This window comes from Rhopalosiphum maidis, chromosome 2 (assembly GCF_003676215.2).
Source record: "Rhopalosiphum maidis isolate BTI-1 chromosome 2, ASM367621v3, whole genome shotgun sequence".
Classification (NCBI taxonomy): domain Eukaryota; kingdom Metazoa; phylum Arthropoda; class Insecta; order Hemiptera; family Aphididae; genus Rhopalosiphum; species Rhopalosiphum maidis.
In genome coordinates this window covers 44,952,877-44,970,965 of record NC_040878.1, presented here as the reverse complement: position 1 = coordinate 44,970,965, position 18,089 = coordinate 44,952,877, and the positions used below count along the sequence as shown (strand labels likewise).

General features: G+C 22.3%; 1 protein-coding gene across 1 annotated transcript in view; it reads right to left on the bottom strand.

Moving 5' to 3' along the window:
• LOC113552140 (glutamate receptor 1-like) overlaps nt 1-18,089 on the bottom strand; it is a 175,047-nt gene that overhangs the window by 13,841 nt on the left and 143,117 nt on the right. The window contains exons 12-14 of the mRNA XM_026954849.1: nt 16,153-16,247; nt 13,337-13,785; nt 1,447-1,645 (exon numbers count right to left, since the gene is read on the bottom strand). Of these exons, the coding sequence (XP_026810650.1) occupies nt 1,447-1,645; nt 13,337-13,785; nt 16,153-16,247 (743 nt within the window). The remainder of the gene's footprint in view (nt 1-1,446; nt 1,646-13,336; nt 13,786-16,152; nt 16,248-18,089) is intronic.

Sequence of the window (18,089 nt, the reverse complement as noted above, 5' to 3'; positions counted from 1 at the left end):
AACAAATATAAGCAACACAATTAAAATTTAAGTTTTATTTTTCCAACTCAATGATTAAAACGATAGAAATGTAGCAAAATACAATTAAAATTTTCTATTATCAAAAGGTAAATAAACTTTAGTTATAACTTGTTACCAATTAGGTATATTTTACACTTATTATATGATTTTAGATGATTTAACCATACATATTTTTTGAAAATAATTTAAATTATTTTTTCTCGACATCTATAAAATAATAATTCAGTAATGATATAAAACTAAACACGGTATTAAAACAAAAATCAAATAATGATTTCATTAATAAAATAAATTACGTCTTATGGTCTTATGTATTTGAAAAAATCTTCTATGCAATCTTAATTTTAAATGTATTTATTCATAATTCCATTTTATAAATTAGTTAGATTGATCGATTGTAAGTGATTCAGTAATCGATTGTTTTTTTTTTTTGTTTTTGTTTTATTCTTTTTATGATTTTATGATTTTATTTTTTTTTTAATTTTTTTTATGTGAAGCAAAAACATTCATAAGAAACTACCGTAGTGAATGGCCCGAAACGAAAAGTTTTCTGCTAAAAAAAAAATGGTTACACCAGACCTTAGGTTTATAGTCGATAGAACTCAAAACTTGAACACGTAATGAGAAATTATTTGTTAGTTCAACGCCTTTTACGTACATGGATTTATTTTTATTTTTATTATCGTTTTTCACGTATCCCACAGTAAATGTATTCAAGGTTATAGAGAAAAAGTATTAAATTTTCAAAAAAAGCAAGTACAAAATGAATTCGGTGAATAATTTATCTCTGTAGTTCTGGTGGTTTGAATTTAATGGTGTTGACGTTTGCAGACTTCGTTGGATAAACAACTTATTAAAGAGGGCAATCAAGTATTGAGAATAATTCCAAACTCCAACGATGACAAAGTCACTGCCAGACATAAAGTTTTTGAATAAAAAATAAGATTTTTTTTTTTTATTATTTCCTGGAGAATAATACACATAATAATGAAAACCGTGTCACTACCTATAGTATGGCATTCAAAACAATAAAATAATACATATAAACAAGTTGGCCTTAGGTTGTTCACTAGTATAATATAAATATAATCAAAATTGTAAATTTTTTTTAGTGAAAATTGTTGTTTTAAAATTATGAACAATATTATTTTAAAATGTAAAACCTATGTGAAACGATGCTTAACATGCGTTAATTTTTATACTGATATTTTTTACGTTCGTTTAAGTCAACCATCTTGTCCTAAGGTATGATAATAACAATACAAAAATTATAGTTTAAACTTTAAAGTATTAATTTACCAATTGATTCGTAGACAATTTATAATTATTCCGCTTATCATTTATATAGTCATATAATATCCAAGGTGTTTGATTGATAAAAATAAATTTGGATATTAAAAACAACAAATCAAGTGTATTACTTACTTTGAAAAAATCCCATGTAGAACTATGAGAAAGAACTCCGTATTCAATTTCAGTTTGTGCAGCTAAATCTTCTGGTGTACTGATTGGTGTGGACATTTTTTGCACAATCAAATACGCGGTGAAATTAGATACGTACGATGATATCAATATCACAGTGAAGAACCACCAAACGGCTCCAACAATACGTCCTGGTGTAGTCCTAAGAACACAGGTTCATAAATAATGTTATTATTATTATTATTATCATATTATTAATATTCATTTTTTTTTTATAGACTATCAATTTATAATTATACAATTAGAGTTAACGTATTAAAGGTATGATAAATAAATGAGCTAATATAAAATATGACTCCTTGATCCTTCATCTCTAAAAATGTCATTAATTTGTGAAATAAGATGAAAGTGCGATAATAATAATAATAATATATATCATACACAAAATAATTACATATTATTATATAAACTTTAAAATAATATGTGCAATAATAAATAAACGTAAATACTTGAAATTCTCATCAAATATTTTTATTAGCATTTTACTGATATAAAAAAATCCTTAAAATGTTTTGGAATTTTTTTTTTTAGCTATTTATAAGTATTATTACAATTTTCGACTTTATTTAGTTAAAATTTTTAAAAAATTCATACTCAGACAAAAATCCCTAGTATGTAATAATATATTACAGTTTTTCCTTCAAACTTATTGTAGTTAAAAAAAAAATTGATAATAAATCATACATTTTTTATAAACGATCGAACTATTAAAATTATGACAACATTGAATATATATTAACATTTATCTAATAAACATTCTATCCAGTTACAATTTTTGTTATTATATAATTATTCACCAAATATTAACACTAAAGCTTGAAAAATTGTATAATGTTTATACTTAAATTATCATTTATAGACAATAACACTTTCAAAATATTTAGATTAATTTTAAAGTTTAAAAATACAAATTTAAAATTTTTTTACAATCATTTTAAGTAAAAAGTATCATATAGCTAAATAAAAAATAGTTTTTGTATTAATTCAAAATATATTATTTTTAGAAACTTTCCACTATTGTGAATACATTTTTTTTATTGTCCACTATATAAATAAAATGTTCAAAACATTTTTAATAATTTTAAATTATTTTTATCGTGTAGTTATTCACTGTTCTATTAGTATTTTCGGCGTTTTCTTAAAATTTAATAACGGGTAGTAAATAATATTATAGCTATACTTATTCTATTATTATAGATATTATGCTAATATATAAAATATATCGCTATTTAATATAATACTGATTATTTGTTTATACTTGTGAAAAAACTTTAATAAGAAATTCGATAAACAGGAAGAATACATTATAGTTTGCTTTTTAGTTGATTTAAAAAATATAGTAGGTAAACTATAATATTATATATTAATTTATTGAAATTTTAATATTTTTATTAATTTCCTGAATAATTACTATTAAAAATATAACTAAACACATATAAAATTCATATATATTTGAATTGTTTGTATAATCGTATTTTAGCGTTCCCGGGTAGTACCATAGATTATACTATTCTCAGTGCATATAATGTGTTATATAACTCTGAAGCTACTCATCTAAATTTTTATTTGGATAACTATATCAAGATTTAAAAAAAACAATGTTGACAAATATAAAACAAAAAGTGTGGATCTCATTAGAAAAAAACAGACATTTGTATCGCTATATGATACTTCTTAAATGATATAATAAAATCTTATGTATTCCTAAATATAGTTTTTAATTATGTTAAAAATTCCCAAAATCAGATTACGATAATAAAAAAAAAAAAGTGGCCAAGTGGGTATCGCTCTGCTGTATAGTAGAGATGGAGAGTAAGTCACTGGTCACTATAATGGATTTGTTAAATTTGAATGTAATGACAGGTATCATTGTATACGAAAAACGATTCTGAACGGAGATAATTTGTCAATCAATGATAATTAGTAGGATATATTATATTATTAACTATATTTAAATTCTAATAAATCGTTATTTTACGGGATTTTGTAAAACATTAAATTTCATACGCTTTTAAAAAATTTTCTATATTGACGCTGGTATTTTTTTTTACACTTACTTGAAGAAAAACTTATGGATAACCTTGTATTAGGTTTTTTAACCTTAGGTATAAATAACAAAAATGTTATGAATTTTCAACATTCAAAATTCCTTGCAAATTTTCGTGATTTTGATATATTTTGTAAATATTTGAACTTTAAATGCTTATAAACAAAAATGTGACTAACAATTTTTGATTTTTTTTCTATGATAAGTATAACTTATAATAAACCTTGTATTAAATTTTAAAGATTTTTTGGATAACCAAATTTATTTATCAGCATTTTAAGAAAAAAGACTTAAAAAAGTCGAAAATTTTAATTACCAATAAGTAGCTTTAAAAAGGTTAAATATTTTGAAAATTTAATCGTAAATAGATAATGCTAATAAACACCTTTGGTAAAAATTTCAAGTATTTACAATGTTTTCATTTTTGAGTTACATCAAAACCAAAAAATAGATTTTTTCGAAAAGTGGTTATACGTAAAAATTCTCGTTTTTCCGTTATTTTTTTAGGATTTTTCCCGACGCTTTTGAAAACTATTGAAAATTTTTTACTTTTGACCCCTCAAAGTACCAACTAGATGAATTTTCCTTTTTAAAGAGGGGCTGATGTCGAAAAATCAAAGTATTATTACTACTCCAAAATGTGATGAAAGACACAAAAATAAAAAATAAAAATAAAAAAAAACACACATCATTGTAAAATCAATACATTCATCACTCTGTTCAGAATCTAAAAGTAGCTGCTTATCTGTATTTTAGGTTCTGAATAAGTCACTGTAATACAGTAGAACTTCTATATAATATAACGGTCATTAAAAGGACCGTAAATAATGACACCGCTATTTAGAGATGTCCGTACAACAGAGGTAACATAAATTCAATATCTTCCAGGTTACCTCTACATGGAGGTCATGCAAATTTTAAAAATAAAATTTATATCATATAAATGACACTTATGAATATGAGTACTAAAAAATGTATTTATGATTTTCGAAATAATGTAGGTACAGTTTAAGATTTAAAAAAACTCATATAAGATTTTATAATTATTGAATTATAAAAATTGAGTTATATTAGTTTGTTTTAAATTCATTTTATTATGTAAACTTTTTTTTCAAAATAAATGTATGCAGTCTTACGACATTTTATAGTTTTCATTTGATCGTTACCTTGGGATTTACATAATTTAAAATTGTTTTTTTATTTTTTATTAATTTGGTGGATTGAGTTCTTTCTATTATAAATTTATCTGCAAGGGCACGTGCACTCATATTTTCTGTTTGTTAAAAATCTAACAATTTGATTTTTCTAATAAAGTTAGATGTTTTCGTTTGTATGCCATTGAAACTAAAAATACGTACTTCAAAACGTTTCAACATACACGCAATACTAATGATAAAATACTCAGACACAGACAAGTGTTCATCGCGTTATCAACATTATAAATGTACGTTAAAATAAACTGTAGAAATAATTAAACATTTTTCCATTTCCATTTGGCATATTTATAAATGCTGACCGTTAATTAGAGTGGCCGCTATATATAGGTGTTGATATATTTTTCCCACAACACTTTATGGAACCAAAACAATTGATTGTTACATAAACGTGACCGTGTTAACGTAAGTTTTACTGTATATGTATTACATTTAAATTCAATAGTATTATATCGTTGAACACGAAAAACGATTCTGAGCAAAGACGGTCTATTATTCTCTACATCACAAAATATAGTGCATGCTATGTTTTTTGTTTTAATCACTATTATGCAAAGTAATTAATTTTTCTATTAGTTATTACTAATATGAATTAAACACTGAATAAATATCAAATTAATATTTGCCAAAACATTGCATTTGAAAAGCTCGTCATCTTTATAAAACATACCATTATAAGTAAAAGTTATATTTCCAACGAATAATGTTTTTTAATTATAACAAAAAAATAATATCATTAATCATAGTTTAGAATGTTTAGTTAAACATATTAATAATTATAAATTAATATATATTTTAAATTAAAATTTTTATAAAAAAAATTTAATGTATATTCTTTAGATTTTTTTTTTTGCTTAATTAAACTTATGAAGAACTTTGTATTAGATTTTCAAACCTTAGCTGTACAAGTAACACACTTTGCGAATTTTCTACTCCAAAAAAACTTAAATATGTTCGTGATATTTACGAAGCAAGTAAAAAAAAATTGAACATCAAATATTTATAAAAAAATTTGCAAATGTATTCATAATATTTTTACATATTTCTAAGAAAACTTTCGATGGGATTATATACTAAATTTTCAAACATTTGTATTACACTAAAAAATATTTATTAACATTTATAGAAAAATCGAAGATTATAAATGTCAAAAATGAATTCAATAATAGTAATATAATTAATATTTATACAAAACATCATGATGTATAGACAATTATTTAACATTTTTAAACGTTTGGTAAAAGTTTTAAGTGTCTGCGGCTATTCGTTATTTAATTATGACAAAATATAAAAATCGTTTGAAACTAAATAGTTATTATACGGTTTAATATGCAATGTCATACAAATTTAATACGCTCCTAAGTCATTAAGAAATTAATTCGGCTCTATGGTAGAATTTTTTTTTTTATTTAGTTTGAACAATATATTTTATAAAGAATAATGCATTTATTTTTCAAATCTTTGATAAACAATAAGATTTTCCTTGAATTTCTAATTACAAGATAATTTCAAGATTATGGATATACTTGAGAATTTCATTGAAATTTTAAATTATAACACTTTTAAATATGCTGTGACATATCTTTTTGATATGAACAACCCATGAAAAATCATGTATAAAACTTTTAAGTATTTAAAAAAAAAATGTGTATTTATAAAAATTACATTCGATAATTAAAAAAAAAACTTTTTCAATATACATAATTATATCAACAATTAAAATTAAATTTTTATTAACAAGTTTATATTATCGTTTAAAAAATATGTAAGTTATCAAATCGCGTAGAAGCACAAACTTTTTTAATTTTCAAGAGCTTCTGTTGTATATTTTATAATATGAATTTGGTATATTTTTTAAACAACAAATTATGAAAGTTCTTCTTGTTATATAGCAAACGCTCTTTATTTAATGAAAATTATATTTTAATTCAAGAAAATAAAAATAATTTCTACACAAATTCTGAAAAAACGATAAATACTTGTAATATTTAACTAATAACTTCATCAAAAAAATTATATCAAAACTCAAAATAATAGGATGTATTTTAAAATAATGTAAAATATATATATATATATATACAATTCTAGTTAATACAGGACTATGTTAATAAAGTAATTATATTAGATATATTAAATATAGTTGTGTAACATATGAACATTTAATATGTATAGTGTCAAATTTCAAATGTTTTAATAAAATATATACGGAATGTGTAATGAAACGTTAAAAAAGTAAATAAATGTATTTTGATTATTTCAAGTCTCAGCTTTTAATTACCTATCATATAGTATATAGATACAATATTAATTAAATTTTTATTTTCATTAATGAATTAACCACTTACTGTAATCTATTTACTTGACGACTAATGCATATAGTGTTTTTAATAAAATATATTTTTTTAGTTAGAAAGATTTCCTTTACAATTATACAAATTATAATTATTCATCACAGATATAATGTAAATATTTGAATTTATAGTTTTTATTAATTACGTGACCATTATTTGTGTAAATTATAATTTATAAAAATAAAAATAATTAATAACTTTATAGTTGTAGATGAACTTTTCACATACATTTTACATTTTTGCATTTTGCTTGATATTATGTTTATCTTATATTCTATATACGAACAATTACATAATGCATAGTGCTATTGATCTGATCTATAAAAAAATGTTTAAAATGTTTTATATTTTTAGGTTGTTTGGAAAATTTTAATAAATAAAACATGTATGTAGATTTGATTTAACTGGGAATCTACAGCAGCAACAAACGACATTTTTCTTTTTTTCCCCAGAATACTCTATAAGTGATTTTGTATAATAATTTTCAAATTAAATATATTATTTATAAATTATTTTAATGTTTTAATTTATTAGTTTTATTAATTGTAGTTTAATTGTCTTAATGATATATAGGGTGTAACAGATAGACTTGACCAAAAAAATTATGCCAATTAAATGTATGACAAGAATTTTTAATAAAATATTATGATTCAATAATTTAAGAAATATACAAATGTCAGCAAATTATCAAAAATCATACTTTTAAAAAAGTTATTGCGTTTAAAATTAATTTAATCAAAAAATATTGATATTTTAAAAAAATTCTAAAAAATAAACTACTTGACTTCAATAAATATTTTTACCATCAAAATTGTTCTTATAATCAGATTCACAAATTGTCTATTTTAAATGTATCCAAAAAATTTTTATCAAATTTTAATTTTTTTTTATTTTCAGTACTAAAAACTAAACATAAAAAAAATTAAATTATACATGTAATGCTAGAGTCTCTTAATGATAAATAAAAAAAAATTTAAATATTAATTAGAACAAAAGTTATTCCAAAAGTCAGTTCTATCTGTTACACTCTGTTTAATACAAATACATTATGTTATATAATAACCTAACCTAACTTATATAAATATTATTTTATAAATTTCAAGTATTAATATTTCAATTAATTTAGAAATAGTATTTGTATAAGTAAATCAGAGTTTCATCATAGCAAAACATGAAATGTATTTCGATATTCTAAGAAGTTAATAAAAATAAAATATCTCATTTCATTAATATGATAATAATGAGGGTTTTTTATCATACTATTTGATAAGACTTAATAAATCATTAAATACCAATGGTAATTATTTAGTAATTTTATTATTGTATCTAACCAACGTTATCACACGGGATTAAAGCATGGAGTATACCTTAAAACATAAATTAATAAAAAATTGTTTGGTTAAAAAGTAATTTTTAGTACTTATATAAATCTACTAAGACGATTAAATATTGATGTATCTATTTTTCATGATAAAATTGTATTTTTGAGATGTATAAATAATATAGATTTAAATAATTTAAGGATTTGGTTTATTTTATACTTATTTATTGCATAACAATTTTGAATTTGCTCATTATTCTTATATTTTAAGATCGTATCTATACAAGTTGGAAATATCTCAAACCATTTGGTGATTTTCTAACATACCTAGTCATTTTCGCGATTTAAATTATAGTCCATTAATAATGTTGCCATCAACAAGTAGGTTTTGTTTATCTACAATTAATAAACTTTTCAAGTAAAACCTTAATGATAAAACCAATTAGTTTAATCACTCATTACATAAAGTACTCAATTATGATGTAAGTTCAAGAAAGTTTAGGCTCAAAACAGTCAAATTTAACGAAGTACGAAGACTTAAATATTACAAGTTAAGACATAATTATCACTATTTTTAATATTATTATACATTTTATCAATTAAATATTTTAATCAAACGATTAAACTTATTAAATTAAACTGGGTATATTACATCATAAAATAATAATGGAATCTATAACCATTTTAAAAGTATATAATATATATATATTTATCCATTAGAAATACAAAGAAAAGTTCAATCTTGTAAAATTAATAAACTCACTTGTGTTTTAGTATAGTTATAATTTAAATTGTTAACTACGACATTTTTATTGAATAAACGTTGCTACTGAATCAATAAATTAAAAAAATAAATTTTAAAGTAATAAAAGTTTAATTTAAATCGATAAATGTTTATTTAAGTCCAAGGAAACATTCCATCGTATGTATAATTTTAACAGATAGATGTGGTCATATTTCATGATTATGAAATACTATAAAGTATATTATTAATTTGGATATTTATTTTTCCGTTTTAATGTCACGATAGAAGAAAAATATTTCAATGCTTTCCATAGCTTCTCCGTTTAGGTAATTTGCATTTCATTCCCATCACGATGGTCAAACACATAAATATACATATTAACTATGTTAGTATTTGTGCATTTCAAGTTAAGTTTTCTTTAGCCGATCGCAAGCGATTTTAATGAAAATATACGTAGGTAATAACACAGCACGCGCACACAGAGAGGTCAAGTATAATATATTATATCTATATGTATGCAATCATATATGATACAAAAAGATAGTTAGAGAAGAAGGGAAAATTTGTATTACACTATGAAGACTACGATTTGTGGTAATATAATTTTAAAAGTAGGTAGCATATAACTTTTAAGATATTATTAGATACGGTTATGTTTTACAGTATTGCACCCCAAAACGTGAAAGCTAATTACACATAAAAATATATAATACTTGTAACTGTGAATATTTTTATCATTTCCAAACTTTTCACTTACGTATTTTTAAGCACAAAGTCGTAAAAAACGTTTAGGAGATCAAATAATTCCATTGGCAAATTTTTGTCGTAGCTTGAGTATTTAAAATATACTTTTTCTGGAGATATCCATAAATGCAAAACTAGTTTTTTCCAAATTTTAATCATATTTAAACAAATAAAACTACAAATTTAATTGTTATTTACTTTTGCTATGATTAAATATTAATATAGTAGCCATTAAAATTGCCCTATTGAGCTTGATCTGGTAAAGATATTTAAATATCACAAGAACTATAACCGGTACAACTAAATTGACATTAAATTATTCCACAAGCAACCAAACTGTAGTTATATATTAATTATTTAATGCAAACAAATATAAGTGATTTTAATATATTATAAATCAAACTTCAATTATTTTTTTAATTAAAATGTTTTTATCTTGTATGCTACTCAATGAAGTGAAGTAGGATACTTCAAATTTGTTCATTTTACTGTAATAGGTAAGTAAATACAATTTTAATTTAATTATAATTTAATATGGAATAAATACTAAAGTTTAAGTTTATAACACGAAGAAATGAATTTAAAAATAATGATTTAAGGATTTAAACAAGTGAATTGTAAATAAATATCTTTAAAAATATATTTGAAAACATGTTATTCGTTTTAAAGGATATGAGCACATATAATTTAGATTATAATACTTTCACTGTTTCCAGGTTAGGTTATTATAACATAATATAGTTCATCTAGAAATAATAATTTAACTTATGTGCTTCAGCCACTAAAATATCTTAAACATTATATGATAATAAATAATAATTATTATACCATCATAATTTGTATCTACACTTATTATTACCAACTGATTACCTAATATAGTAACGTTAGTAAATATTTTTTGAAAAAGTATGAAAATTTAAACTGTGAAAATAAATATGACAAAAATAACTCAGAAATATTAATAGAAGTACTTATAATATAATAACTTTTATAAAACTGTATTTTTATTACAATAAATTAATAAACACATTAAAAGCGTATCCTAATTAATTTTGAATTAAATTTAGAACAATGTTTTCATAATATTTTTCTATACTTACTTAACATAATATCAAAAAATATGATTTTATTATATCAAATAAATAAATAGAAAAAAATTTGAAGAAATCATTGTGACGCATAGTATAGTAAAATGTCCATTGTAATTGATTGATAAATATTTATATTGAATATGTTAAATTTAAATTTTTTAATAAATCATTGCATTTAGTATGTTATTGATTCTGAGAAGTGAGAAGATACAACATGATGGATTATCATTTATTAGTCTATATTTCAATGGATATTTTATTGAATTTTTATTTTTGTATTAGTTATACTTGTAATAAATAATAAATTATAATAATTATTATGATTACAGTAAAATATTAAACTTATTTTATCCAAAAACAAAAATCATTATTTTCTTCGTTTCAATATCCAATTTCGTCAAAATTTGTAATTGTGGTAGAATTTAAAAGGAATTTTTTTTTAAATGTCTAAGTTAAAACCAAACATAACAAAATTTATAAATATTTATGGGAAAACAAAACAACAATAACGAATTTAAAATATATATAAATAGTTTAATATGTATTAATCATATTTGAATTACAACAAAAAAATGGAATTAATTTTTCAAAAAAATATTTGATTTTTTTTTTCTTAAGTTCTCAATTCGATACGATTCTTAACGAAAACTACTGCTATAATTAAAAATTAAAAAGTTTTTTCTACCCATTTTCTAGTATTTTTCAGATACAAAGAAAAATGTTTTAAATTAAACATACATCATAGAAAAATTAATACATTCATCACTCTGGTCCGAATTAAATATAATTATAAAAAATATAATTCTAAACGAAAAATATCGTTTTTAATATTGTTTTCCTGATTAAATCAATTATATATAGTACTAAAGTTCATATAAGTATCGTTGATTTTTCAATCTAAATTTGTAAAGATAAATCATATCCTTGATATAATTGATGGGCATTTAGAATCAAAATAAATAATCTAAATAAACTATTGAATAATTTAAAGATCTAAAAAATGTAATTAATTATCAAATATTTTGAATATTTATTGATTATATAAGAATGATTTATACTATACAAGTATTTACTATTAATAAATTATGTAAAAATACGAATTATACAAAGTTCAAATTTTAAACCATCATACAAAAATTTAAACTATGGAAATCAGGGAAATCTTAATCTCACTATGGTAGGTATAACCATATTTTATCATAATTACAACACTAGTAACACTTATATTATAAATGTATAACAGACGTGAGAAAGATCTTTATTACAAAATACCATACCCTTTGGAGGACATAACCCCGACAGAAATTAGGAAATCAAAATTCACAACTACAACATATTATAGTTAAAATATTATTTAATTTTCAATTATTATAAGTACAATGTCAAATAAACATATTCAATTTTAAAAATGTATTATTTAGTTCCAAAAATTTAGAATTGTCTTAATATTTTGTCAACCATAGTAGTGTATATCGTTTTATTATTTTTAGAGTATACTTATTTTTATTCTCAATAACTATTTTATTTTAAATTATAACAGATGAACGGAATAAACAGAATCGATTTTTAGATTCAATGCCCAAAAACTCAATAATAAATATTTTAATTTTATTTATTTATTTGTTGTTATTATTATTATTTTTTTTTTTTGTAGATTTTCTATGCGTTAAAGGGAAAAATGGAATACAAAAAAGGTCTCCTAAAAGTTTCAATTAGATAAAACTTACAATCTAAAAGGGTCACTTAAACTTTGGGAACATTCTCAAATGATATCAGAAAAAATAAAAATATTATGACTATCATTGTAAGATCAATACTTCCATCGTTTCTCATAGTAACTAATATAATGTTTATAAATATTTAGTATGAATTGTAGAAATTTTATAGTCAATAATTTATGTTCATATATCATATTATATTATTTACAAATAAATATAATTAAATTATAATATAAATATAAATTATTAATAATAAAAAAGTATCTTAAATGAACAACCGTTATTTAATATTACCACATTATATTTGTCTTATAACTTCTATCTCATCAATAAAAAAAAAAAAAATGCGGTTGTGCAATTTACACGAAATCTTAATTATAATTTGGTGTTTATATTAATTGTACACTACATATTTAGTATTATTTTCGAACAAAGTGACGTGTCAATAGATCCAAAGGTAACACTGATACCTTAGGCATACCACTGATGTATACAACCATATTATGTATATACACAACACTTAATTACTCAGCAAGCAATCTTATAATATGGCAATCATTTATTATAATAGTATTATGTTATTATTTTACAAAGACAGTTACCTCGGTGCGATATCACAGGCCTGTTGGGTGATGGCTGCCACTGCAAACCACATACTATTGGCCAACGTAAAAGGATTATGAACAAACATTGGGGGCGGTGGTATGGTTTGCTGTAGTTCATGACCTAAACCGCCGCCGCCACTGCCAATGCCAATACCACCACCGCCGCCGTAGCTGTTGTGCACCGGTCTAACGTGAGCCGCAGCAGTGGCGTGTGCCGAAAACCGCGACACAACGTACATGACGATCACGACAGCTACATAGGCGAACCCGATGCTGATCCACACTTCTCGTGACAGTGGCGACAAGAAACTAAAAGCTCCAGGTTTGTGTTTGGACGGTTTTTTAAGCAAAATGTTAATGGCCGTTGACATGAACGGCTTACTAAACTCAACCACTTTTTCCCGTTCTGCCGTGATGGTGAGTGGTGCAATGGCCAAGTCCACTTCCTACAATAATAATAAAAAAAAGAATAGTAAAATCAAAAGAAAACAAATTCACAAAAGTTTATATTTCAAATCGCAGAGCACAATGCAAATATAATCAGTATATTTATAATTTATATGTTTATTAATATGATTTCGAACTTGTTTCTGACAACCAGATAAGATATATTTAATTTAAATTATTGGTTAATGAATAATGTAACAGTCAGTCTAGGCTTATATAGTTATTTTATTTCGTTACTTTTGAATAAAATAAAAATAAAATTAAGCAACTAACGATGATAGTCAAAAAAAAACATTTAAATTGTTTCGAAAAGGCATTTTAAAATTTGAAATTTTTTATTTAATAAGACGTATTGAAAAATATATATTAACTAAAATTTTAAATCATATTATATAAACGTGAACATCTTCTGGTCATATTTTTTGAAAGATGTATAATTGGAAACTCAGTTTTTCATAAAATGTGAATTCTTTATACACTTAAATATAATTTAGAAGAATTTCTTGCATAAAATATAGAATTAGTTCTATTTCGTTTGAAAATATTTTTTTAAAAGTATGAAAAACATTTTAGTTAGGTACTTCATATTTTTTTTATTCCAAGTTTAAATTTTATACAAATTACGCCAGCTTATAATAATCATTGTACTCTTAAACAATAATACATTTCCTAAATAAATACTGAATAATAATAAATGGATGACATGGATATATTATTACATAAATTACTTTAAATTACTAAAATAAAAAAATAATAAATTATTTAAATCATTACACATAGCCAATAATTATTTTGTTAAGCAACAAATATTTTATAAACTTATTATATTTTCTACAGACCTGAAAACTTTCCTAAAAAAAAAAATTGAATAATTAAATAGTCTAATCTATCTTTTAAAAACAGATCAAATTAGTTAAGTTATCTATGGATATTTAAAATAAATAAACACCCTTTTTTAATTGAAATACTGCCAAAAAAATTAGATTGAGAAAGAAAAAGTTATTGCATGCAAGTTTTTTATTAAGTTATACATTGGTTGTATAATTTAAAATTAAATTAATAAACAAAGACAATAAGTATTTACCATTTTAAAATCAAAAGTAATGATATTTTAATATTTAATTTAAAGTCTCTAACAGTTTTAATAAAAATCAAAATCTATATAAAGTATAAACATTAAACATAATATATACATATTATAAAAAATTATTGGATCATAATTAATAGATTACAATTTTGTAGATATGTATAAAAAACAATGTTATTATTTATTTTGGTTTAGACCTAAAAAACAATTTTAATCATATGAACAATATTATTCATATTAAAAGTGATATTTAATCAACAAATTAAATTTATTCAATTATTATAAAAAATATATAATGCATCTCAATTATTATTATAAATAAAACAACTGAGTAACACTATGTTATTTAGGATTTACTATAGCCCGAAATTCAGTAACATAGTTTCAGTAATATGTGACTTATTAATTAAATATTAAAATATTCAGTTGACTTTAATACAATTATGGAATATTTATCGAGTGCATTAAAAAATGTTTACATCAATGATTCAAATATTCTGTGAAGGTAAATAAGAAACCAGGCTACAGACTTATGTATAATTTACGGTAAAATAAACCATAGCTTTTGGATTTATCACAAAATCATAGCTTATGTAGATATTTTTTCTTTTTTTTCAGTTCATGTAAATTGAACAATTACAGTAAATAAAAATAAAACTGATGAGGTTTAAAATATGAGATCAGAGCACAACCTGAGTATGAAAAATACAAAAATCCAGATTAAAAAATATTCTACTTTTGTTGTGCGACAATGATTTTGAATTGGATTTTTAATAATATAAATTATAAATAATTATCACAACTTGTATTTTATTAGAAATAAAAACTTATAAAGACCAAAATTGATTTTAAAACACTAATGAATAAACCAACTATACAATAACACTTAAATTTTAATAAAACTCACATTGGTATAAGTTGAATAGTTCATTCAATACCTTTCATATTAGTAAAGTTTTATTTAATAATTGATTTCTAATATAATTAAAGTTTCGTTTAAAAATAAATATAATGAAAACTTCGATTTCATTTTATATTATGTCATAATATAGTTTATTATACGTAAAAAAATTAAAATTAAAATATTATTAGTAATAATTTTATTTGGAAATTTATATAGATCATCTGAAAATACATACAATGATTTTTAATTTTTAGTTTCTTAAATTGAAAAACAAGAAGAAATACAATTTTTAAGCCGTACTTTTAATGATTATACTTATAAAATATTTAAAAATTAACTATTCAGTAGAAGTTTTATTAATTCCAAAGCTCAAACCTTTCTGATTATTTCGCCGACCATCCCATCCCAACCACCTTTAACTTCATGATTCTCCATTCCATATTTCCGGTCTTTGACGGTACGTAACTCATCTGAAAAAATTAATTTAATAATAATGCATAAATTACTTGCCATTATATTTCATAACTCTTCTATGATACTATTCACTAAATATAATTTAGTCGCTATATATATATATATATATATATATATATTTATATTTATATTTAAAACAAACTAAAATCATTATGCAATATTAACATAAATATTTATTGCTGTTATATCTATACTCTAAATGTAATAGTTAACAATTTATACATATATAGTTAAGAAACGTAGTTATACAAAACATTATAAACATTGCTTGATTTATCATTTATTTACTGAGAACTATTTTCTAAGTTAATAGTTAATAGTTCTTACTCATAGACACCTAGAACTCAAAAAGTTTTCGATATTAATATACTTCTCGTTAATGATAATAACTATAGCGAGTAATTGCGAGGACCAATTTTAGATCTTCGTGGCAAACTTTAAAGTCGACATTACATATAATAAACAACCATCAACAACAATTTGCATACTTACTGATCACGAAACAGATCAGTGTCTTTTGTTTCCCAAATCTATGTATTTTGAATTTACTATACAATTATCAGAACTAAATACGTATACCTTATTAATAAGACTAATTTCAAGCCTTATTTTAAGTCCAATGAGCATTAATGAAATTAGTGATAGGTGTGATAGATACAAGTTTTATAAGTAAAAATGTTGCAACCTTTGAACTGTGTACATTTTAAACAAATTTTTATATTGATAATTTAATTGATAATATACATATTATAAAATAAAACATTACCTAAAAGAAAAAATGTAATATTATTTTGAAATTTTAAAATATTAGGTATTCATTAAATGGTCCACGTATACTTGATATTGTTTGATTAATATAGACAGATTTATAAAATCAATTTTATTTGTTATTTAATTTATAGCTTAACAGTATTTAACTAAAGTATCCCTATAATAAACTATACTTTAAATTAAGTATTAGTTAAATACATTAATATATTATGTAAATATAACTGTTTAACATATTAATATTTTCATTAAAAAGAATGAGACGATTATGTATTATTTTATTATTTATGAAAACTTTATTATACTCTTCTGATATAAATTCCGCTGACATGTGGGTTATATAGCTTATTTCTGTTCGGGCATGGTGCATAATACTTCATATTTACTAACAAGGAAGAAAAAGGACCTGTATGCTCATTTTGATAGACTCTCGTTTGTTGTTAATGGATAACATTAGTGACGCTCTTATTCAGATCCGGATATGGTCATGTATATAATTTTTACTATATTATAGTCATATGGTTTAAAAGGTAATCATCTGTGTTGACCCCAAAACTCTAGGGATTTCCTAGTCTATCTATTGGTATGTAAAACCATTCCCACAAATATATCTATTCTACAGGTTTTTAATATTCGTTTGTAGGCATTCCTTAAAAAAGTCATCTTCTTTTACTTCAATTTGAAAACCAATATCTTACGCCATTTTTGGGGGTTTAGTGTATCAGCCAAAAGTTCTTTGCATTGAATACATTTAGATACTTTATATAACATATTAAGTTAAAGGTGTTTGTTTTTAAGTTATATTGCTATCTGTACTGAAAAATGGAATCCATTAATTAATTATATCAAATATTAAATCATCAGTATAGGATTTTCGATAAAAAAAAAAAGTGAATCAAAAATACATTGTTAGATATGACTCAAAAGGAAGTCAAAAATAAAACTATACGTTGTACATACTACATAGTAACTAATGATATTCTACATTTAACCAAACAATCTGGGATATATGATTTATTTGAAATATTGTAAACCATGTCTTATATTGTGTTGACCACTTGTTCCGAATA